Source organism: Amphibalanus amphitrite, unplaced genomic scaffold, assembly GCF_019059575.1.
Source record: "Amphibalanus amphitrite isolate SeventyFive unplaced genomic scaffold, NRLGWU_Aamphi_draft 000103F_arrow, whole genome shotgun sequence".
Taxonomy (NCBI): domain Eukaryota; kingdom Metazoa; phylum Arthropoda; class Thecostraca; order Balanomorpha; family Balanidae; genus Amphibalanus; species Amphibalanus amphitrite.
In genome coordinates this window covers 444,512-468,977 of record NW_024881598.1, presented here as the reverse complement: position 1 = coordinate 468,977, position 24,466 = coordinate 444,512, and the positions used below count along the sequence as shown (strand labels likewise).

Here is a 24,466-nt window from a genome sequence, read left to right as displayed (position 1 = left end):
TGCAGGTGCCGGTGTGGGCGCTCAGAGATTAGTGTGAGATCAGAGAGAGTCTGATCAGAGATCAGAGATAGTGTGATTCTCTCAGAGGCGCCGGTGAGGGTCCTTAAAGGCTTTGCTTTGGGCTCTCATAGACGCTGGTGTGGAGCCGTTACAGACGGGTGTGGGGCCTTTAGAGCTGCTGACGTGAACCCTCTACAAGGCGGCAGGGGGTTCTCAGTGATCGGCAAGGGGCCCTTAGGCCGGCAGAAGAAGTCCTGTGGGGTCCTTAGAGACCGGCATGGTACTGTCAGACGCCGTTGGGGCCCTCAGAGTCAGTAGTCACCGGTGTGAGGCCCTCAAAAGTCACCAGTGGGTGGCCTTTAGATGCGCAGGTGCTGACTGTTGGGTCCTCAGAGCCGCCGATATAGGGCTTTAATATAAGGCACTGGTGTAGGCACTCAGAGGGGGTTTGAAACCCTCAGAGACACCATTGTGGGCCCTCATAGGCGCCAATGAGGGCCCCCACATTTGCCGTTATGGGGCCCTCAGAAAAATAAGTGTGGGACCATCACAGGCGGGAAATGCCCCTAGAACTGGCCCCTCATAGGCCGGTAAGAACTCTCAGAGGCCAATAATGGGCCTTTGGGGACCACCGAGGGGCCCTTAAAAGCCGCAATAGGCCCTCAGAAGCCGGTGTGGGGCCCTTATGGAGATATTAGTGTGGCTAGGGCCCACGAGGCGCTCTAACGAGCCCCATGGGACCCTTATGAGTCAAAATATGGCCATTGTTAACCCTCAGCGGTCAAATGGCGCCGCAGGGCCCCAGGGTCGCTTTGAACCCGATGGGGGGGGGGCACGTGTCCCCGTAGACCCCTAGCTACGCCACTGTTTCATATGCATCATGTCAGGTATTTTAGGCTCGCCCCCCCAACTTGAAAATCGTTCCCGGGCCCCTGCTTGACATTTATAGGCCTCCTGACAGGTATGGTTGCAGTTGGTGGCAGGCCGTAGCCAGGCGAAGTCAGTGAAGGGACCGGCAGTGCGCAGCTATGTGCGCACTGCACAAGTTTAATTTTGGAGGGTCGGGTCACCGCAACAAGCTTCGCTTAGAGGTGGGTCTGTCCTTCTGAATCCTTCCTATCAAAATGTTCGAACAAAATTTATTTTAAAAATCAATTTGAATTAACTATCGAGGAAAAAGATCCTTTGAAATTCTACCTACATACCTAGGTAGACAAAAATATTCCTCCAATGAGGTTAGATTGCTGGGTAAATGTCAAGTTTAAGTCCTAAGAAGATTTCATTGATACATTTTTCATATTTTTACATTATTTGACATCCTGAATCCAAAAATGATACTCATATGTCTCGCAAATAAAAGAAAAAAACATAATCAAACCTGACCTAACCTAACCTACTTACCTATAACCTACCAACCTACAACCTACAAACCTACCCTAACCTAACCTAACATACAAACCTACCTACCTACAACCTAAAACCTACAAACCTACAACCTAACCTAACCTAAAACCTAAAATTTTTGCTGTTTCATATTCGTATCAAAAGCGCCACAATTGTAGTTAGGACCTAAACTTGACATATACCGATTGCTGTACTAGAAAGATACCAATCATGTGGGTGACCTTAACTTGACGAACCATCACATCAAATTCAAATTCGCATTACATCATCACATCACTTACCTGCACCCAAGGCCCCTGCACCCTGGTTTCCGGGAAGATTACTTATGTTTTTGGCAGGATCTGTAGGTACATCAAGTACTTATCATGTATGTACCTGTAGTATGTACATGTAGGTATGTTATGTACCTATATTTATCATCATCACAGTGTATATGAAAGTATCATCAACATTGAGAGGGTATAGGTCAAGGTACAATCGAAAGAGGAGGTCGCCGTGGGGCATTCAGCTGTGAGCGAAGAGCGTCCCTGATTTACAAAAAAAAAATAACAATACAAGTTTAAAAACAGGACGACGGTGAAGACGACGGTGAAGACAAATCGCCCCTGGGGCGATTTGATCAAGGTTCGTGAAATTTACACGTGACATTTAGCATGTAGAAGGTTCACGGAGAAGGACAAGCTCCAAATGTCACGTGACAATATGCCCTCCGGCGCCCTGTTTTCACCGGCGTCCCAAAACACATGTGATCAGTTGTTTACATTTTGCGCTGTTTACAGTTACAATTGCCCCAATTGCGGCAGACTTGTAGCTACAGCTTTCTCGCAATCAGCTGTTGAAGTAAGTTATTCTATGAAAATTGTGGAAGGAAAAGGGGGAAAAGAACAAATACAGCAAAAAAAAAAAAACAGAATATTTGCTGCTTAGAAATGCATCGTAAGAGAACGGTCTATGGGTCGAAACCAGGGTATATAGAACAATGTCGAAACAGTTCTAGCTGTAATAGCTTTTTCTTTGATTTGTTATTAAGTACGAGGAAGGCATGAAGATCGAATTACCGACTTCAAGAGGAAAAATTGATTACGAAAGAGACCTTTAATTATGTAGGCAGCTCAAGCTCAACATGATATGCATTATACGCATTATACCGAGATCTCTTTGAGGGGCCTACCAGTAAGAATGAACCAGAACCAGCTGAGTAGTTTGGGTTTGTTTGGGTTTGCAAAACGCGTGTGTCCCGGGAACGGGCATTTGCACAGCAGGTGAAGTTCGTGGAGCAGAGCTGTGAGACATCTATAAGCAAGGTTATATAACCTTGTCGGCGCATTTTCACCTGGTGACGGGCAGCGCTCATAGCGGCAATGGTAAGTCGATTTTTTCGTTCGTTGGGTAGGTAATAGGTAGGTATGTGTCACCTATCTGTAAGAATCTTTTGTGTCACAATCGTAGACTGAACTTGGAATAAACACAGTTTTGTCTATTGGGTTGGCCCTGACAACAGACCAGCCTAAAATGCTTCCCTGGGACAGCACGTCAATAGTGCCAATAGGACGTTCGTGGGGGCGGGGGTGCTAACCGCTAAAGAAAGATGTGCATGGCCCTATGCGGTATGCCCGCGCCCCTGCGGCCGCCAGGGACTATTCGAGGTGACGCGACGCGCTGCCCCCGTTCAGGCTGGCGGTCGCGGTCGAAACCTGTGCAGCAGGTGTGCGCTGTGGCAGCTGCTCTGCCTCGCGGCGGTGGTGCTGTCCTGCCAGGCTACCGACGAGTGGCAGCCGGAGCAGATACACATCGCGTACGGAGGTAGGTGGCCTGGCAGCCGGCCGGAGTAGTCGCATATACACATCTCCTAGACCCCTACGGAAGTAGGTGCCGTGCTGTCATGATGCAGCGGCCAGCGCAGCCATAGCGTCTTACGCTGATGCTTACCAGATCAGCCCCAGCAGTGGGACGCCTTAATTTTATTTACCCGTCCCCCGCTGGGGCCCCTGGATTTCCACGCGCTGCTGCCCAGCCAGCAAAATAAGTCTGGGCCGTATTTGGTTACGGAGCGAGTCTTCAAAGAGAGCGTAGTCTTCGTAGATTAACGGAAATTCCTGAGTATGAGCGTGGTCACGCTTTTGCAAAGCTTATATCTCAACAACCACTTGACAGATTTACACATGTGTCGACATCCTCAATAACAGCGATGTAAATCAGTCGTTATGGCGCCATATAACCTCCCGAGTTGAGGCGCCTCTAAACCCCAACACACACACACACGACCGATTTACCTACATGCGGTAATTTATGAATAATTTCCGACGGATTTCGCTCAAATTTTCAGGGAACGTGTTAAATTAATGTATTATAAGGTACTAAAGGTTTGACGTCGTTGGCGTAACGCGTTTAGAAGTTATTGGCGAAAAACGGGAGGGGGGCAGATTCTGTCCCCCCCCCCCCCCCACCGGCTGCCTGTGCTATGGGCGGCGCCTGGGAACGGATGGTGGGGACTGTCAAACGCGCGCTGAGAGCTGTCCTCGGGCGGCTGCTTGTCTCCGAGGAAGTACTGCACACTGTTTTGACTGAAGTGGAAGCAGTCGTCAACAGCCGCCCACTCACGCACGTGTCGGCAGACCCGAACAGTTTGGAGGCGCTGACGCCCAATCATCTGCTGTTGGGGCGTCCGGTCAGGCGTCTGCCTCCGGGATTGTTCCGAGACGAAGAGAGCTGCTCCAAACTAGTTTGGCGGCAGAGCCAGGCGCTAACAGACCAGTTCTGGCGAAGATGGCTTCGAGACATACCAGGAAACCACAGCCTTTTTCGAAGCAGCCTCTTCGCCGCATCAGCGCTAACATGCCCGTCGTGGGCCAGTTCCACCACCCATTGGCGCATGTTGCCCATGTCGTTGCCCAGATCTGCATCCGGGATGACGATCCGCTCGCCCTTCATCACTAGACCGTCCAGTACGCTGAGCTCTGTCCATATTCTCGAGTAGGGCCTGTCAGCACGACATGGTCCACTCCCGGATGTGATCGCCTGGATCAGACCCTGGTACGTCTCGTCTCGGGAAGCCGCCTCCTTCAGTCTGTCGATGGAGATGGCGGGTGGTAGGTCGGCGACCGATGCGCATCACCTGCACCGAGTCGTTGTCGTCCACTTCTAGTTTGTCCCGGTCTGCGGCTGAGAGGCCGGCGAGGGAGGTGGGGAAGCGACTCTTGAAGTCACAGGGGTTTTGCTTGCCGGCTAGGAACTTGTCAGTGAAGCAGAGATCTTGAACTTGGTTGTCTGTGCTTGGTGATTCGCCTGCTGGCCGGACGCGCTGCGTTGTTGTACAGTGGATCTAGTAAGGATCTCCAGACGAAACTAGATGGCGTTGAGCCTAAGTCGAGTCCATGTGAGATTCAAGGAGAGGTCACTACCGAACTGAGCCCGGTGGGGAGGTGGGGAGGGGGGACGGGTGGCGAGGGCACGGTGCGGGTGACCTGTCAAACAGCCCCGGCGCGGTGGGGCACTGCCGCAGGCAAATGACGCAGTCCAGCGTTGTTCCATATCGCGGTGGTGGGCCGGGCGGCCGGTTAGCTTGGCAGTTGGCTGCTTGGAAGGAAAGGATAATGAGGCATGGGTTTGCTGTGGCCGATTCATCTACTGTCAACTATGATGAACCCAAAGTAATGCAAATGTGATGTTGCTAATGCAGCTGGCAATGGAATGCTAACGAATGCTCCGGGCGCCCAGTATCTATAAGGGTTAATGTTATTTATGTCTCCTGAAATTTGCATTGAATAATATTCAAGCAATAGAACGATCGTATCGTTCGCCAGTTTTTTGACCGGCTGGCGTTTCGTGCGTAGAGCGCCCTTTGGCAAATAATTATCACGCAGGTGATTTTTTTTTTTTACTGGTAAGCTTTAAGGTCAAATCAAGTCGCTAAGAGAAGATGAGGAAAAGTAGACGAATGCCACATTTTTGTGCATGAAGTCTCGAGTTTAAAAAAAAAACTAAAAGTTAATATGCGTGTAAGCTAAAAACAATAAGAACAGTTAATAAAAATATTTGACCCGAAATTAGCCTCTGTTTTGTCTGACCATGATTGCGTGTAAGACACCGCGCCGGTCCGACCGGGTTCAACCCGGCCCAACCTGGTTCGGCTCCCCCTTTTTTAATATTAACCCGCGCCCCGTTGGGCTCTGCCGAGCAACGCGCCCCGTTGGGGGGGGGCCATTTTGGCCCCCCCCCTAAGATCTCGAGAACCACGCAACCTAGCGACAAGCGGCAAACGGTGTTGGATAGCCCTATCAGGGAACTACCTTGTGACCCAATTTTATTGACCCAGGTCAAACCGATGACGTCACAGGTCAGGTCAAAGGTCGAATTTTCACCGTTTACAGGCATTTCAAGAAATGCGTTGTAAAATCGAGTAAAATGCATTTCATTGAAAATCATCGATGAGGAAATGTTCTTCAAACACATATTTTGCTATTTGAGGTCACTGATACCAAGTCAGGTCACAGAGGTCAGGTCACTGGGGGGTCACAATATGAAAGTGTCGTGAGATACATGTTTTATGGCCCATTTTACATGACAAATGCGACTTTGTGGGTCAGGCAGCCTTTTGGGCCAGCTTAGGTCACGTTTTGGTCAAGGTCAGGTCAAGGTCAGGTCAAGGTCAGGTCAAATTAGGTCAAATTTCAAAGTTAATATTTTTGCATAAAATGGGTATCGAATCGATGCAGCTCGTCACGTGGAATTCAATGGTGGTCTTTGTTTTGCCGTACGTGGTCTAGAATCGCTAAAAATTGAGTTCAAAAATTTGACGTCATCATTTTTGAACAGTTTTTTCGCTATAACTTGGCCAAAAAACGAGATATCGATCTGAAATTTGGTATGCATATAGAAGAGCGCAGGGAATATCACATATATTCCGGTTTTTTCGAAATTCGGAAAAGTTTTGGATTTTTTTTAGTTTTTCTAAAAAAATCAATTTTTTAAATTTTTTGGAGTCAAAAACCCAAAATTTTGAAAATCCGAGATAGCAGTTTTGTAGCGCCGCTTTTTGTCTACTAGACCATATAAAGAACTTTGAAATTGCTTGATAACTGTAGATTTGGTGAGCGTTTCAAGATTGCATGTTTTTTGCTCATTTTTGCTCGAACATGATCTCAGTTTGACCTCAATAACTCCTGACCTAAGGTGACCTAAGACTTGAAATTTGGTGTGAAGGTGTCAAATTGATGCCCGGGAAGGTACTGAAAATTTGGCGGCGCTGCGCGCCGCCGTTTTTTTGCTATTCAGGAAAAACCACAGGGAGGGGCCAAAATGCCCCCCCCCAACGGGGCGAGGGTTAACCCTCGCCGGCACAGGGGGGGGGGGGTGATGCAACCCCCCCTAAGGTTTTTCGCGAATAACTCGCGTAAAAAGCGGCCGATCGCGACGAAACTTTCAGTACCCTCGCATTGATCAATTTTACACCTACCCTGAAAATTTCATGACCCTGACCTCAATGACCTTTGACCTGTGACCTCTTTTCCGTGACCATGTTTGGCCGAAATCGCGATTCGGCTTATGTCGGCTCGCATTAGCCGCACGTTTGCAAGCTTTTCGTGGTTTCAAACGTTCAAACATGTGATTTGATGTTGCTCCCATACATAAGGATGGGTGTCAAGGTCACCTGAAGGTCAGGTCAGGTCATTGACCTTTGGTGACCTCGGGTGACCTTTGTTCACTTTTTCGAGTTTTACATGTTTCTAGGCTAGTTTTTGGAGCTGAATTCGAACTTAGCAACCAAACATTTACGAAGTAACTTAGTTTTGGTGCCTTCGTAACATGTTACGAAGCTGCCAGAGGCGGTTGACACGTATTACGAATACCCGTCACAACCCCTACCGGTTGACCTGACCTGACCTGACCTGACCTGGTCTAAATGCTTAAAGACATCATCTCTGATCAAAACTAACACGATATTCGTGATCAGCACCCCGGAAAACCACATAGCAGCCACACTTTACGACTTTCTAACAGGTCCCGATTTTCCCGGTTTTCGGGTCATTGACCTGACCTGGAAGGTCACCCGATGACCTAGGACCTTAAAATTGGGTATCATCGGCTTCCTCTCGTGACGGGCAACACGCTCGTTTTTTCCGCGAAGCTCTAGCTCGATCAGGGGCCAAACGCGAGGGGGGGGGGTCGTACCCCCCCCCCCCCCCCTGTGCCGTCGAAGGACGCAAAATGGCCTGTGCCGGCGAGGGTTAAATTGGCCCGAACCTTTTGAATGAAAGGAATCACAAGGACAGAGTCCCCGCTAAGCTGAGCTTGTTGCGTTGACCCTGCTCTCTACCCTCCGATCAAGCAATTCCTGGTCTATGGCAGATTTATAGTCCAAATTTTAACGTGCGCACATAGCCGCGCACGGCCGGTCCCCTCACTGACTTCGCCTGGCAGCGGCCTGCCACCAATCACAACCATACCCGTCAGGAGGATCAAAAACATTAAACACACGTCGCGTTCGAACCCGGACTTTTGCAACCGGGACGTGCGCTCTCACCACATGGCACATGGAGTCCAACGCTCTACCGACCGAGCTACCGGGACGGACATTTACCTTGCGGTTTCGCCTTGTGACATTGACAGACGTCAGACACTTGGCCGAACTCTAGCCGAAACACTGAGCAAGCTGCGCAGGGCGATAGGTGCTCGTAGCGCTGAGGTTGGGCAACCTGTGAGCTGAATGCGATGTCGTGAGTTCGAGCCCCACTCCCGGGTCTGTTTTTATCTCGACACGAACCAAAACCTTTCCTTCTACTGCAACACAGATAAGCACGATGACGTCTTTCCCCAATATCTTTCCCCAATATCCTCTCAAAAAGTCAAAATTATCGCTTATAAATGTTTAGCAAAGTTTCATTTTTAAGAAAATATTTTTGGACATTTTTCTGGAGCCGTTTCAAATCTTTTTTCTTTTCTAATTCTTTTCGGCCCGATAAAACCCACCAAAACTGAACGTGCCAAATGAAAAATATCTAACTCAAATAACAGTTTAGAACAGCCTCATCATGCATCATGAAAAGCATCATGCAACTATCGACTGAATAGTTGCATGCTATGAATGCGTCCTAGATTTCAATTACCTATCATTGTTCAACATTTTGGCTGGAACTGACGCTGCCTCTGGCTTGCCCGTTTGTTTGAGATAATGATTCCCTTCAGTCGCATTCTTGCTGGTTCCACATGAACAGGATACCACCATACCGGAGTGAACGCACCCGCAACCATCATCCCCTCCCCTCAGCCTCGGCGCAGTGGCGGGCGGCCCTGGGCGGCCCACTCCCGGCGCTAGGCACGCCCCATGCGCCGTGATACCGCGTTACCCCCCCCCCCCCCCCCGCCCCCTCCCTCCTTCCCCCACAATGACCGGTGACCTCACTTCCCTCGGGATTTGGACTCGCCGTACCCCGACCGTAGCGCCACGTGGTGGCTCTGGAGATCTTAAATAGACCCACTGTACAGCGGTACCAGCGGCGCGTGGTCACCCCAGCTGGTGAAGTGGTTGCCTGACCAAGTAGGCGCGGAGCTGTCTCATGCCCCACGACTTAGCCAGTGATTCCCACTCGATCTGTGATTGTCAGGCCTTCTCGGAGGCGGATAGAGCTCTGTCCACGTGATCCACTGGGACCAGGGTGCCATCTTCATCCTCCTGGTATACCGAGGCGGCGATGCCCTTGGGAGATGCGTCTGAGATGAAGTGCGTTGGCCTGTCACGTCGAAATGGTCGGAGAGTTGCTTTGTCCGACAGGATGCTGATCAGGGTCTGGTAGCTGCGTTCTCGTTTCGCAGTCCATGAGAACTTGGCGCACATCTTCAGCAGTTCTCGGAGGGGCGCCGTGACCTCTTGATACGTTGAGTCACTTGAGTGGTCGAAGGCGAACTTGGCATTGTATGCACAAGCTTGCAGGAAGCTTCTGACGTCTTCCACAGTTTCGGGTCAACCAGCCTCGACGATGGCGGCGATCTTGGAGGGATCAGCGGAGACACCAGTGCCACTGGAGATGCGACCAAACCAGGACACCTCCGGGCTGCAGAACGTGCTCTTGGACAACTTCAGCCTCACTCCTTTCTCCTCAGCTCGTTCTAGGCAGGCCGTCAGGTGTTGATGATGCTCGGCTACTGTGGCGCCGTACACGAGAATGTTGTCGTGGATGGTTGTGACACCTGGGATACCCCTGAAACACTTGGAGACTTCGTGGTGGAAGATTCCAGAGGCGGGTCGTGGACCGAAGAAGAGTCTTTTCATCCGGTGGATACCTTCGTGTGTCTGAAAGACGGCCCGCTTGGCGGTGTCGGGGTGAAGTGGCAGCTGGTGGAATCCGTATCCCATGTCTAGCTCGGAGAATACCGCCGCGCATTCGAGCTCGTGTCGGACTTCTGCTTCCGTCTTCACATGACACTTTGTCATCTTCATACCTTTGTTGATGGGTGTTGCGTCTATGTTCATGCGGATCTGTCCACTTTCTTTCTTGTCGGTGATCACGACGTTCATGACACAATCTAGGGCCTCTCTGGGATTGACGTCCTCGATCGCTCCTTCCTTTCTCATCATGGCCAGGTGCTGAGAGAGTTTGCCCTGGTAGTGGTAGGGGACGCCTCTGCGCGGTGGTTGCGTTGGCTTGAAGTCTTTTTCGAACTCCAGCTTGACAGGATCGGTTTTCATGCAACCGATACCAGGGAGAAACACAGAGTTGTAGAAGCGTGCTGCGATGTTCATGGCCGCTGCTTTGTCCTCTGCTGTCACTGTTTCGGCCCGGGGTCTGCCCGTCTCCACCTTGAATCCTGCTGCTCTTAGCTTGGCGGGGATGCTTCGCCCTTTCTCCTTCCCTGAGTTAGTCTGGTTTCCCACTCCTACTGATGTCGGGTCCAGCTCGGTTTGAGCGTCCAGGTTTCCAATCTTCCTGAGGCTCACGGGTCTTGCTCCTCTTCTGTAGGCGCCCTGCCGTCAGGGCTGAACGACACGATCCCTAGTCGTTCCGCGTCTCTACCGCCGAGTAGTGGTTCTGGTCGGTACCCATCCACTATGTACGTAAGTACACCCATGTACAGTGGATCTAGTAAGGATCTCCAGACGTTACTAGATGGCGTTGAGCCTCAGTCGAGTCCATGTCAAATTCAAGGGGAGGTCAGTACCGAGCTGGGCCCGATGGGGAGATGGGCGGGGGGGGGGGGCGGTTGGCGAGGTCACGGTGCGGGTGACCTGTCAAACAGCCCCGGCGCGGTGGGGCACTGCCGCAGGCAAATGGCGCACTCCAGTGTTGTTCCATATCGCGGTGGTGGGCCGGGCGGCCGGTTAGCTTGGCTGCTTGGAAGGAAAGGATAATGAGGCATGGGTTTGCTGTGGCCGGTTTATCTACTGTCAACTATGATGAACCCAAAGTAATGCAAATATGATGTTGGTAATGCAGCTGGCAATGGAATGCTAGAGAATGCTCCGAGCGGCCGGTAGCTAAGGATTAAGATTATTTATGTCTCCTGAAATTTTCATTGAATATAATTCAAGCACTAGAAATATCGTAACGTTCGCCAATTTTTTTTTTTTTTTGACCGGCTGGCGTTTCTTGTGTAGAGCGCCCTTGGGCAAATAATTATCACGCAGGTGATTTTTTTTTTTGCTTGTAAGGTCAAATCAAGTCGCTGAGAGGAGATGAGTAAAAGTGGACGAATGCCACATTTTTGTGCATGAAGTCTCAATTTAAAAAATCTTAGTTATTATACGTGTAAGCTAAAAAAAAAAAAACAATAAGATCAGTTAATAAAAATATTTGACCCGAAATTGGCCTTTGTTTTCTCTGACCATGATTGCGTCTAAGACACAGGTCTAACCGGGTTCAACCCGACCAAAGGCGCACACAAGGGGGGCACACGGGCCCGTGCCCCCCCATTCGAGTTCGGGGGGCCCATTTGAGAGGGGGTGGGACACCTACACAAAAATAAGTAGCCTAAATCTGATGAGAAAACATAATTTCGGGGTACCTTAGGCTTGACCCCCGTCACAGGCTTGGATAGACCCACCCCTCGGTTTTTTGGAAGTAACTCTCTTAAAAAGCTGGTCATCAAGTTTCTTTTCTGTCATTATCGCTGATGAAGCTCCAGGAGCGAAATATTCGATCATTTTAAGTATAACTTTTTGGAATCAAATGACGAAGCACTCTGGTGAACAGCATTATATGTAATATATTTAATGGAATAACCTTCTGTTCAAAATTATAAAAATTGCCAAAAGTTATCAAAAACACTTGAATATATTTCGGAGACGTTCCTTCATCGGTTCAAGTGATAAACCATGATGATAAACCATGATGATTCAAGTGGTTTATCACTTGAACCGATGAAGGAACGTCTCCGAAATATATTCAAGTGTTTTTGATACCTTTTGGCAATTTTTATAATTTTGAACAGAAGGTTATTCCATTAAATATATAACTTTTTGGCTCCTATTTCTGATTTATGTTATGAGGTTGCTGGTTTTTCCTATATTACCTATTATTAGAAAATAACTCTCGTAAAAGTGCCCAATCATGGCGAACCTTTTAGTATTCTCGAGATAATCAATTTAACACATACCTTGAAAATAACATGACCCTGACCCCCCACGACCCTTGACCGTGGCCTGAGTCAAGGCCAAATGAAGATCAGGTCAAGGTCATTGGCTTTAGATAACCTTGGTTCACTTTTCCGAGCCCATCAGCTGAAGAGCATAAAGATTGGGTGTTTTTGTTTTCAAAGTTTTTTTTTTAACGTATGGCGAAGCAAAGTTAATGTCTACAAACTAATACAAAAGCATGGGCTGGGTGCGCTACCATTTCTCTCTTTTTTCTTTTTTTTTTGTAAAAAAAAACAGCGAGGGCTGTGACGAAAAATAAGTAGCCTAAATCTGATGAGAAAACATGATTTCGGGGTACCTTAGGCTTGACCCCTCGAACCGATATCCCCCTTGTCTCAAATCGTTCCGCCGCCTATGCCACCCTGGCTCGGTTTAACCCGGCAGGCGGTGGGCCTCCCGGACACCTTCCGCGCGGTGGGGGGGGGGCATTGTCTTGCCCCCCGTATCTCCGAAACTATTGGACGGATCCGTGAAATTCAAACGGCGCTCGATAGCCCTGTAAAATTTGTCGAAGGAAACCAAATTTCATTGACCTCGGGGTTGCCGATGACGTCACAGGTCAGGTCAAAGATAAAATATTTCACCGTTCACGGGTCTTTTAGGGAATGCGCTATAACATCGAGTAAAACACATTTTGTATTAGAGGTCAGACATGTGCTTGGATCCGAGAGCTGGATCTATGATCTCAGTGGATCTCTCGACAAAATAGAGGGGTTGGATCTATGATCCGAGTGGATCTCTCGACAAAATTCAGGGGTTGGATCTATGATCTGAATGGATCTCTCGACAAAATTTAGGGGTCGGATCTATGATCTCTGCGGATCCAGCGGGCTAAAATTTGTGGAGGACCTATGATCTGTATGGATCTCACGACAACATGTAGCCAATGAAACCCTTATCCTACATAATTGTACACCTTACAGTGCAATACAATTGAGAATTATCACTTGTGGACATGGTTATTGGTTAAGACCACTTGTGATCATTAGGTATCATCATTAAATTTGAATCTAAATAAACAACATTTGTACTACATTTAAAATAAACCAAGAACATGCATATTGCTACTTTTTGTGACCAATTGTAACTTTTTCATAACAGCACTGATGACAATCTTATCAACAAGCTACAGCCACTTTAATTCAAAGAACAAACAGTACAGACAGATGCAGTGGCAGCAGGGCACTGCAGATTTTCATTTTGGTCCCATTCTTTCTGCAACGCCAGTAGGGCTAATGCTAAAATGCCAAACTCTATGGGGGGCACTGTACCCTGGTGCCACACCCCCCCCCCCCTGTTCTGCCGCCTATGGACAGATGTTAGGAAATCAAACCTGGAAGCCAAATAGGTCAGTTTTGTTAAAAATAATCCAGCAATCCACTTCTGCCAGGTATGAAATCCCAATCCAGAATGTTCATATGAGCTATTAGTATGTGCAACACAATTTCGATTTAGTAAGAATAGCAACCAACCTCTAATACTTTCCTAATAAAATTACAAGTTCAAAAATGGCATCAACTTCTTCAGATTACCTACTTTTGGCCACTTTTGGCATCCTGCCAGCTGCCACGTGTGGTGCCATGCTGTGCTTTTGTTATGAGAGAGCCTCCCAAAAAAAGACAAACGAAATTCACAGCTCACGTTTTGGTAATATGGTTTTATTACGTCATTATCGTTTGACCAATGAAAAATCTTAATTTGACCAAGACTGTAATGATTCCAAAAGATTCCCCGTAATAGGCCCTCTAAACTAATGACGTGAGATATTGTTATTCTTTTCAAAAGTGAATAAAATTAAGATGCAAGGCGCACACCGCTCAGGGCCATATAATACCGTTTCAGCTTACGTTTACGTCATTAAATTCAACGCTACAAAGATGATATTCACAAACAATCGTATCGTAAAATCATGTGAGGCAGAAAAAATGAACATTCTTTAAAAAAAAGCTCCAGACTTTTGAATTTCCAGTTTGATTTTTTATTTATTTTCATTATACTCGAAGGTAGAACGCCTAGCTCATTTGTTATTTGAAATGACGTCACGAGTTCAATTTAGATACTGAATAATCATTTTGCGGTAAATATCCATTCCAAGGCCATTACAATTGATATTTCGCTTCCCATCGCTTCCGCAGGCTGTTGAATATTTTTATACTTTTGTTTATATCTCAGTTTATTTTATCAAATATTTCTTTCAATAGATTGAAATACCTTTACCTAACCAAGCCACATGTGTCAGTATCATCTTTTATTGTTTATCAATCAATTGTGGTAGCTGGAAACTGGAAAGCCTCATGGTTGTCTATTGCAAGATCAATGAGATTGTCTTATCAATATCATTATGTAGATTCTAACATGAATTGTGATGTGGTAGGTACGTAGTTATGTATTGTTCATTAGTCATTACTTTGACTTACCTCTATGTTAATTGTTAATGCAAACTTTTCTGTTGGTATGTGAACTGTGAACAATCTTCATGTCACTCAATTCTCTCAAGTTGTGACCGTCATGAGCCTCCTTTATTTTGTATTCTGTATAATGTAACTGGATGCCTTTACTAATATGGTCTTTGTATAAGATTGTTTGTTTCTAACCATACTTTGGTATTCATAACTTCATATGAAAGAAAGTTGTTAACATTTTGAGCACCTATGTATGAGCTATGATCCCAACGGATCTCACGACAAAATTGGGGAGCCAGATCTATGATCCGAGTGGATCTAGCGACAAAATTGAAGGGTCAGATCTATGATCCCAGTAGATCTCTCGACAAAATTGAGGGGTTGGATCTATGATCTGAATGGATCTCGGATCGGGATCCATGGGATCGGATCTCAGATCCATTTTTCCGGATCCAAGCACATGTCTGTTAGAGGTCACTGATAATACCAGGTCAGGTCACAGGTCAAGTCACCAAGGGTCAGCACATGAACCCAACTTAACTAAGGGTGTGCGATGCATGTTTTATGGCCAATTTTTTCATTTCCATTTCAATGGTGTTGGTTATAAGACCATCAGGTACGGTTTAGGTCACTCTCTGGTGGAAGTCAGGTCAAGGTCAGGTCAAAAAGGTCAAATTTCAAAGTTGATAATTTTGCATAAAATAGGTACCTATCGAATCGATGCAGCTCGTCACGGGGAGTCTAATGGTGGTCTTTATTTTGCGCTACGTGGTCTAGAATTAGGTACTAAAAATAGAATTTGAAAATTTGACGTCATTTATTTTGAAGTTTTTTTGCTATAACTTGGCCAAAAAAAAGATATCGATCTCAAATTTGGTATGTGGATAGAAGGCGGCAGGGGCTATCACATATATTCCGTTTTTTTTTCGAAATTCAAAACACTTTTTGGATTTTCGGCTATAATATTTAAAAAAAAAATCTATTTTTTTCTCTCAAAATCCAAAAATTTCACAATCCGAGATAACAACGTTTTGTAGCCCTGTAGTGTTAATTCTACACCTTTTTTGTCTAAAACATTTTTCTGTATCTGTAAAGCTCTAGGCCTGACAGCTCTTCCCGCGAAGCCTTTTTTGGGGTCGAAAATGGCTGAAATGACGTCACTCCGACGTCATTAGCCGCCAACCTATCATAGCCTTTGGAAAAAATTTTGGTCACCATGAGTAAATGCTATTCACAGGAGGGTACTGAAAGTTTGGTGACGATCGGCGCGGCGGTTCTGGAGATATATCGAAAAAACTAAGGGGGGGGGGGGCAAAAAATGCCCCCACCACCACCGGGAAGGTTAAATGCTGCACACTATTGCCCCTGTATTTGTCTGGGCAGAGGAGCTGTGCCCTGTGTGTGGGCAGAGGAATCCTGTTTCTTGGTAGAGGAGCCGTCACCCATTCCCCCGTGTCTCGGCAGAAGAGCCGTGAGCTATTCCCCGTGCCTCGAGGAGCCGTCACCCATTCCCCGTGTCTCGGCAGGGCAGCCGTCACCCATACCCCGTGTCTCGGCAGGGCGGCCGTCACCCATTTACCGTGTCTCGGTAGAGGAGCCGTGACCCATTCCCCGTGTCTCGGCAGGGGAGCCGTGACCCATTCCCCGTGTCTCGGCAGGGGAGCCGTGACCCATTCCCCGTGTCTCGGCAGGGGAGCTGTGACCCATTCCTCGTGTCTCGGCAGGGGAGCCGTCACCCATTCCCCGTCTCCGGCAGAGGAGCCGTCACCCATTCCCCGTGTCTCGGCAGGGGAGCCGTCACCCATTCCCTGTCTCCGGCAGAGGAGCCGTGAGCTATTCCCCGTGTCTTGGCAGGGGAGCCGTCACCCATTCCCCGTGTCTCGGCAGGGGAGCCGTCACCCATTCCCTGTCTCCGGCAGAGGAGCCGTGAGCTATTCCCCGTGTCTCGGCAGGGGAGCCGTCACCCATTCCCCGTCTCCGGCAGAGGAGCTGTCGCAGATGGTGGTCACGTTTCCCCGTCTCCGGCAGAGGAGCCGTCGCAGATGGTGGTCACGTGGAGCACGGCCGAGCCGGTTGGCTCGGAGGTGTACTACGGCCGGCGGCGGCCCGACACGCGCGCCGTCGGCGCCGCCTCTCGGTTCGTGGACGGCGGCGAGCTGCGGCGAGCGCAGTACGTGCACCGCGCCACGCTGACCGGCCTGCAGCCCAACACCACCTACGGTCAGTGGCCAGTCGCGCGCCGCCAGCCGGATATACGGCAGGGTGGCCAGCTCTCACGGCGCCGGGGACGCGCTTCGGTAAATGTAACTCGTGCTCATCATCTTTGCTGGACCAGAGACCATTTTCACCGACAGAAAAATCGCCCCGAAAATATAGGCTTATAAACCACGCGAAAAAGTAACTGCCGATGCTAAAATGTATTAATTCAGTTTGCTAATATTTTTACAAGTCGGCGGTTGTTTTTTCGCGTTCCTGGTGAAACTCATGGGCGACCTTATGGCTAAAAACAACCACAGCAGCGACTTTCGGTACGCAAAACCATGGATGGATTATTCTATCCATGGTAATACTGGCTTCAGGTCAGAGATGGAAACCCATCAGACCAGCAGACCAGCAGACATAGATCTTATTTCTGCTGTCGATCGTTGATTGCTGACTGGATGTATCCGGCAGTGGGGGGAGTGGGTCCGGTTCTGACACGGGTCGTGCCCCGTCTCTGCACGCGCAGTGTATCAGGTGGGCAGCGACGCCGGGTGGTCGGAGCTGTTCTTTTTCACGTCGATGGCCGCCGGTGTGGACTGGAGTCCCCGGCTGGCCGTCTATGGAGACATGGGCTCCGAGAACGCCCAGTCCCTGCCCAGGTGAGTGTCAAGTGTACTCCGAGAACGCCCAGTCCCTGCCCAAGTGAGTGTCAAGTGGACTGCGACAACGTCCAGTCCCTGCCCAGGTTAGTGCCAGCTGCATTACGGGAACGCCCAGTCTGTACCCAGGTTAGTGTCAACTGTCAACTGTACTGAGGGGACGCCCAGTCTGTGACTCTGTACCCATATTACTGGTTACCAGTGGCGTAGACAGGGGGGTGGGCATAGGGGCCATGGCCCCCTTTTCGCCCAGCCGCCCAGATGGCGCCCCAAGTAGCGCCAACTAGGCTGATGCCGTTTTACAGAAGGAACATGAAATAAAAAGTGAAATGCAAGCAGGGATCGAACTTAATATCTTTTTGGGGGTGCCTGAACACTCCAATATTCTCCAGAGCACCCCAACGACAACCTGAATCCCAATGCTGAAGGGCGCCCCCCCCCCCCCCCAGAAACCAGAATATTCCGAATCCCAGGGTCGATGGCGCCCATCAAAAGCCACTGGCGCCTTCTTGAACGGAGACCACAGCTGCCCCATCTAAGATCTATCGCGGCCATCTGAAACCAATGGCGCCCCTCTAGAGCACCGGCACCCCATCCGAGACGCTCCTTGAGACTACAGTCGCCCCATCCCAGACTACAGTCGCCCCATCCCAGACTACAGTCGCCCCATCCCAGACTACAGTCGCCCCATCCCAGACTACAGTCCCCCCATCCCAGACTACAGTCGCCCCATCCCAGACTACAGTCGCCCCATCCCAGACTACAGTCGCCCCATCCCAGACTACAGTCGCCCCATCCCAGACTACAGTCGCCCCATCCCAGACTACAGTCGCCCCATCCCAGACTACAGTCGCCCCATCCCAGACTACAGTCGCCCCATCCCAGACTACAGTCGCCCCATCCAAGCCGAATGGCGCCCCTCAGCGCCCTTCTGAAGATCACAGTCGCCCCATCCAAGGTCGCTGGTACCCCTCATGGCGCCCACCTGAACGGGGACTTCAGTCGCCCCATCCAAGATCGATGGCGCCCCTCTGAAACCACTGGTGCCACTTTGAATATCACAGTCGGACCATCTGAGATCAATGGCGCCCACTTGAGATTAAAGTCGGCCCATCCAAGCTCAATGGCGCTCCTCCAGAGCGTTGGGCGCCCTGCCGAAGGCAACAGTGACCCCATCCAAGCTCAATTGGCACCCCTCTAGGCACCAGGCGCCCTTCTGCAGATCAAAGCCGCCCAATCCGAGATCGCTGGCGCCCCTCAATAGCCACTGGCGCCCACCTGAACGGAGACTACAGCTAGTGGTGTCAATTTCAGAAAACCTATGTCCAAAGTCCGTCCAATGTCCAATGCTTACGTCGACTTTCCGTCCAAAAATGTCCAAGCCAGCCATTTCTCCAAAGATGTCCGACACCTACGCAATAGTTAACACTCAACACTGTTATTTAATTTGCTTTTCATGTACCGTTACCAGCTCAAAAGTGTTAATCAAATGGAAAGCTGAGCTTTTTAATAGCCAATCAATGTTAACCACGATTACTTTTTAAAAATGTTGAGGTGTAGCCAGCGATTGTCCAAAGTTGTCCAAAGCCTGCTGCCATTGTCCAGCCGAATTCCGAATTGGACATCGGACAAAATCGGAATTCCGAAGATTCAAGTTCCGATTGACACCACTACTACAGACGCCCCGCCCTCATCTAAGATCGATGGCGCCCCTCTGAATCCACTGACGCCAGGTAGTTACCCTCGCCGGCACAGGCCATTTTGCGTCTTTCGACGGCACAAGGGTGGTTGGTACGACCCCCCTCGCGTTTGGCCCCTGATCGAGCTAGAGCTTCGCGGAAAAAAACGAGCGTGCTGCCCGTCACGAGAGGAAGCCGATGAAATCCAATTTTAAGGTCCTAAGTCATTGGGTAACCTTCAAGGTCAGGTCAATGACCCGAAAATCGGGGAAATCGGGACCTGTTTGAAAGTCGTAAAGTGTGGCTGCTATGGGGTTTTCCGGGGTGCTGATCACGAATATCGTGTTAGTTTTGATCAGAGATGATGTCTTTAAGCATTTAGACCAGGTCGGGTCAGGTCAGGTCAGGTCAACCGGTAGGGGTCGTGACGGGTATTCGTAGTACGTGTCAACCGCCTCTGACAGCTTCGTAACATGTTACGAAGGCACCAAAACTACTTCGTAAATGTTCAAATGGTTGCTAAATTCGAAATCAGCTCCAAAAACTAGCCTAGAAACATGTAAAACTCGAAAAAGTGAACCGAGGTCACCAATAGTGATGTCAATTACAGAAAATCAGGATACCGATACCAAACCAAATACCAAACCAAACCATGGGAAAATACCGAAACCGAACCAACTTAGGAATATTCGGGAAATACCGACTTTTTACCAAATTCACAGCCTCTTATACATTAGCGAGCATTCATAATACCAACAAAATACCAAAAAAATTAGGATTGAAATACCAAATACCAAGTTGGTATCGGTTTGGTATCGGTATGCCAAAAAGTTGGTATCCGATTGACATCTCTAGTCACCAAAGGGTCACCAAAAGTCAATGACCTGACCTGACCTTCAGGTGACCTTGACATCCACCCTAATGCATGGGAGCAACCAGACATGTGCTTGGATCCGAGAGCTGGATCTATGATCTCAGTGGATCTCTCGACAAAATAGAGGGGTTGGATCTATGATCCGAGTGGATCTCTCGACAAAATTCAGGGGTTGGATCTATGATCTGAATGGATCTCTCGACAAAATTTAGGGGTCGGATCTATGATCTCTGCGGATCCAGCGGGCTAAAATTTGTGGAGGACCTATGATCTGTATGGATCTCACGACAACATGTAGCCAATGAAACCCTTATCCTACATAATTGTACACCTTACAGTGCAATACAATTGAGAATTATCACTTGTGGACATGGTTATTGGTTAAGACCACTTGTGATCATTAGGTATCATCATTAAATTTGAATCTAAATAAACAACATTTGTACTACATTTAAAATAAACCAAGAACATGCATATTGCTACTTTTTGTGACCAATTGTAACTTTTTCATAACAGCACTGATGACAATCTTATCAACAAGCTACAGCCACTTTAATTCAAAGAACAAACAGTACAGACAGATGCAGTGGCAGCAGGGCACTGCAGATTTTCATTTTGGTCCCATTCTTTCTGCAACGCCAGTAGGGCTAATGCTAAAATGCCAAACTCTATGGGGGGCACTGTACCCTGGTGCCACACCCCCCCCCCCCCCTGTTCTGCCGCCTATGGACAGATGTTAGGAAATCAAACCTGGAAGCCAAATAGGTCAGTTTTGTTAAAAATAATCCAGCAATCCACTTCTGCCAGGTATGAAATCCCAATCCAGAATGTTCATATGAGCTATTAGTATGTGCAACACAATTTCGATTTAGTAAGAATAGCAACCAACCTCTAATACTTTCCTAATAAAATTACAAGTTCAAAAATGGCATCAACTTCTTCAGATTACCTACTTTTGGCCACTTTTGGCATCCTGCCAGCTGCCACGTGTGGTGCCATGCTGTGCTTTTGTTATGAGAGAGCCTCCCAAAAAAAGACAAACGAAATTCACAGCTCACGTTTTGGTAATATGGTTTTATTACGTCATTATCGTTTGACCAATGAAAAATCTTAATTTGACCAAGACTGTAATGATTCCAAAAGATTCCCCGTAATAGGCCCTCTAAACTAATGACGTGAGATATTGTTATTCTTTTCAAAAGTGAATAAAATTAAGATGCAAGGCGCACACCGCTCAGGGCCATATAATACCGTTTCAGCTTACGTTTACGTCATTAAATTCAACGCTACAAAGATGATATTCACAAACAATCGTATCGTAAAATCATGTGAGGCAGAAAAAATGAACATTCTTTAAAAAAAAGCTCCAGACTTTTGAATTTCCAGTTTGATTTTTTATTTATTTTCATTATACTCGAAGGTAGAACGCCTAGCTCATTTGTTATTTGAAATGACGTCACGAGTTCAATTTAGATACTGAATAATCATTTTACGGTAAATATCCATTCCAAGGCCATTACAATTGATATTTCGCTTCCCATCGCTTCCGCAGGCTGTTGAATATTTTTATACTTTTGTTTATATCTCAGTTTATTTTATCAAATATTTCTTTCAATAGATTGAAATACCTTTACCTAACCAAGCCACATGTGTCAGTATCATCTTTTATTGTTTATCAATCAATTGTGGTAGCTGGAAACTGGAAAGCCTCATGGTTGTCTATTGCAAGATCAATGAGATTGTCTTATCAATATCATTATGTAGATTCTAACATGAATTGTGATGTGGTAGGTACGTAGTTATGTATTGTTCATTAGTCATTACTTTGACTTACCTCTATGTTAATTGTTAATGCAAACTTTTCTGTTGGTATGTGAACTGTGAACAATCTTCATGTCACTCAATTCTCTCAAGTTGTGACCGTCATGAGCCTCCTTTATTTTGTATTCTGTATAATGTAACTGGATGCCTTTACTAATATGGTCTTTGTATAAGATTGTTTGTTTCTAACCATACTTTGGTATTCATAACTTCTTATGAAAGAAAGTTGTTAACATTTTGAGCACCTATGTATGAGCTATGATCCCAACGGATCTCACGACAAAATTGGGGAGCCAGATCTATGATCCGAGTGGATCTAGCGACAAAATTGAAGGGTCAGATCTATGATCCCAGTAGATCTCTCGACAAAATTGAGGGGTTGGATCTATGATCTGAATGGATCTCGGATCGGGATCCATGGGATCGGATCTCAGATCCATTTTTCCGGATCCAAGCACATGTCTGGGAGCAACATCAAATCACATGTTTGAACGTTTAAAGCCATGAAAAGCTTGCAAACGCGCGGATAATGCGAGCCGACATACGCTGAATCGCGATTCCGGCCAAACATGGTCTCGGAAAAGAGGTCACAGGTCAAATGTCATTTGGGTCAGGGTCATGAAATTTTCAGGGTAGGTGTAAAATTGATCAATGCGAGGGTACTGAAAGTTTCGTCGCGATCGGCCGCTTTTTACGCGAGTTATTCGCAAAAACCTTAGAGGGGGGGGGGGCGGGTTGCATTAACCCCCCATGCCGGCGAGGGTTATTTTACAATGAGGCTATCTCAATGACGCCAAGGGTGAAGGAAATGGGCGCCCTTTTTAACCCGGCAGGCGGTGGGCCTCCCGGCCACCTTCCGCGCGGTGGGGGAGGGGGCAATTTTTTGCCCCTTATATCTCCGAAACTACTGGACGGATCCACAAAATTCAAACGGTGTTCGATAGCCCTGTCAAATTTGTCGAGAGAAACCAAATTTCATTGACTTCGGGGTCACCGATGACGTCACAGGTCAGGTCAAAGATAAAATGTTTCACCGTTCACGGGTCTTCTAGGGAATGCGCTATAACACCGAGTAAAACGCATTTTGTCGAAAATCAGCGATAGAGCGTCAGTTGCCTAGTACATATTTGCTATTAGAGGTCACTGATGATACCAGGTCAGGTCACAGGTCAGGTCACCAAGGGTCAGCACATGAACCCAACTTTACTAAGGTTGTGCGATGCATGTTTATGGCCAATTTTCATTTACAACTCAATGGTGTTGGATATCAGACCATCAGGTACGGTTTAGGTCACTTTCTGGGGGAGGTCCGGTCAAGGTCAGGTCAAAAAAGGTCCAATTTCAAAGTTTATAGTTTTGCATAAATTGGGTATTGATTCGATGCAGCTCGTCACGCGGAGTATAATGGTGGTCTTTGTTTTGCGCTACGACGTCTAGAATTGCTAAAAATTGAATTTGAAATTTTGACGTCATCAATTTTGAACAGTTTTTCGCTATAACTTGGCCAAAAAAGAGGTATTGATCTCAAATTTAGTATGTGGACAGGAGGGGGAAGGGGCTACCACATATATTCCGGTTTTGTCGAAATTAAAAAAAAAACTTTTTGGATTTTTCGGCTAAAATATTCAAAAAAAAAAATTGATTCGATGCAATCCGAGATAGCAGTTTTGTAGCCCTGTCTATTCTGCACCTTCTATGTCGAGCCATTTTTATGTAGGGTAGACCGGGGCAAGTCGCCCCGCCGAGGTAAAACGCCTCACCGAAGTTTCTCGGAACTGGCAAGGTTCTGGAGAAACATCATCTCTTTTATAAAACGTGCACTATATGATCATTATATGAGCAGACTGGAAAGAAATTGTGATGACTCTTTAGGGAGATATAGCCAAAAATGTGTTTTTGGAGTGATTTTTATGTTTTGTTGTCAGCTTATGCATCATGGCGTTCTTTTATGGTGTACAGCAGGTTAACGACTTTTATGTATTTTAAACAACTTTATCTAACGCTTATAATGCCGGGTTGGTTCGTGTTAAATTATGCCTTACTGGAGTGCAAGGCGTTGTTCTCTGACCGAACTACGTGATGGGGTAAAACGCCCCAGTAGGTCGCGGGGCAAAACGCCCCATGGGGCGTTTTACCTCATGTGTTGTTCGGACTACCCACTTCCTAATGCTCGATAGCTGGCTAACAGTAAGTTTCTATGCATTTATATGTACTTTTCTCAGCAATTGGATGGCAAAGGAAGTATTTTGTTAACATTTCCATTGCAATAATTCATTATTTGGCCTTATGAGGCAGGTGAAAAACCTGCTCATACAATAGTGTCATAGCTGAACACCTGATAGGATGGAAGGAGCTAACTTCAGTGCCGTGCTTCCGAAGGTCTAACAGATCTCTCATATAAGATTTAAGTCAACTAGCATGTTTAATCTTTAATCTAGAGTATGGGGCTTCTTGCCCCAGGCCGTGGGGCGTTTTGCCCTGGGGTTGGGGCAAAATGCCCCATTTGCAGTTGCTTCACAAATCACTTCCTAGCTAGGAGTCCGATCATAAGTGAATGAATTTGAGGGATGGAATTTAAAGTAAAATGTCCAAAGAACGCATTGAGCACAAATTTGGCCTTCCAGGTGATGTGGGACAAAAGCTATGCAGCAAGATAAATTATCTGGGGCGTCTTGCCCCAGGCTACCCTATCTCTAAAGCTGTAGGCCTGACAGCTCTTCCCGCGAAGCTTTTTTTGGGTCGAAAATGGCAGAAATGACGTCACTCTAACGTCAGTAGCGGCCAACCTATCATAC

General features: G+C 47.5%; 2 protein-coding genes across 5 annotated transcripts in view; one reads left to right on the top strand and one right to left on the bottom strand.

Annotated features, from left to right (window-relative positions):
* Positions 1 to 2,083, bottom strand: part of LOC122380656 — a 69,493-nt gene extending 67,410 nt beyond the window's left edge. For all 3 annotated transcript variants that reach the window (XM_043364006.1, XM_043364008.1, XM_043364009.1), the window contains exon 1: positions 1,686 to 2,083. The gene's annotated coding sequence lies outside the window, so the exon portion shown is untranslated. The remainder of the gene's footprint in view (positions 1 to 1,685) is intronic.
* Positions 2,084 to 2,175: 92 nt separating this feature from the next.
* LOC122380655 (acid phosphatase type 7-like) overlaps positions 2,176 to 24,466 on the top strand; it is an 83,883-nt gene continuing 61,592 nt past the window's right edge. The window contains exons 1-4 of one of the 2 annotated variants that reach the window (XM_043364004.1): positions 2,176 to 2,768; positions 3,078 to 3,207; positions 16,465 to 16,656; positions 17,165 to 17,297. In XM_043364004.1, coding sequence (XP_043219939.1) covers positions 2,766 to 2,768; positions 3,078 to 3,207; positions 16,465 to 16,656; positions 17,165 to 17,297 — 458 coding nt within the window. In that variant the 5' untranslated portion in view covers positions 2,176 to 2,765. Of the gene's footprint in view, positions 2,769 to 3,077; positions 3,208 to 14,132; positions 14,409 to 16,464; positions 16,657 to 17,164; positions 17,298 to 24,466 lie in introns of those variants that run through there. The other variant, XM_043364005.1, reaches the window with a different exon arrangement.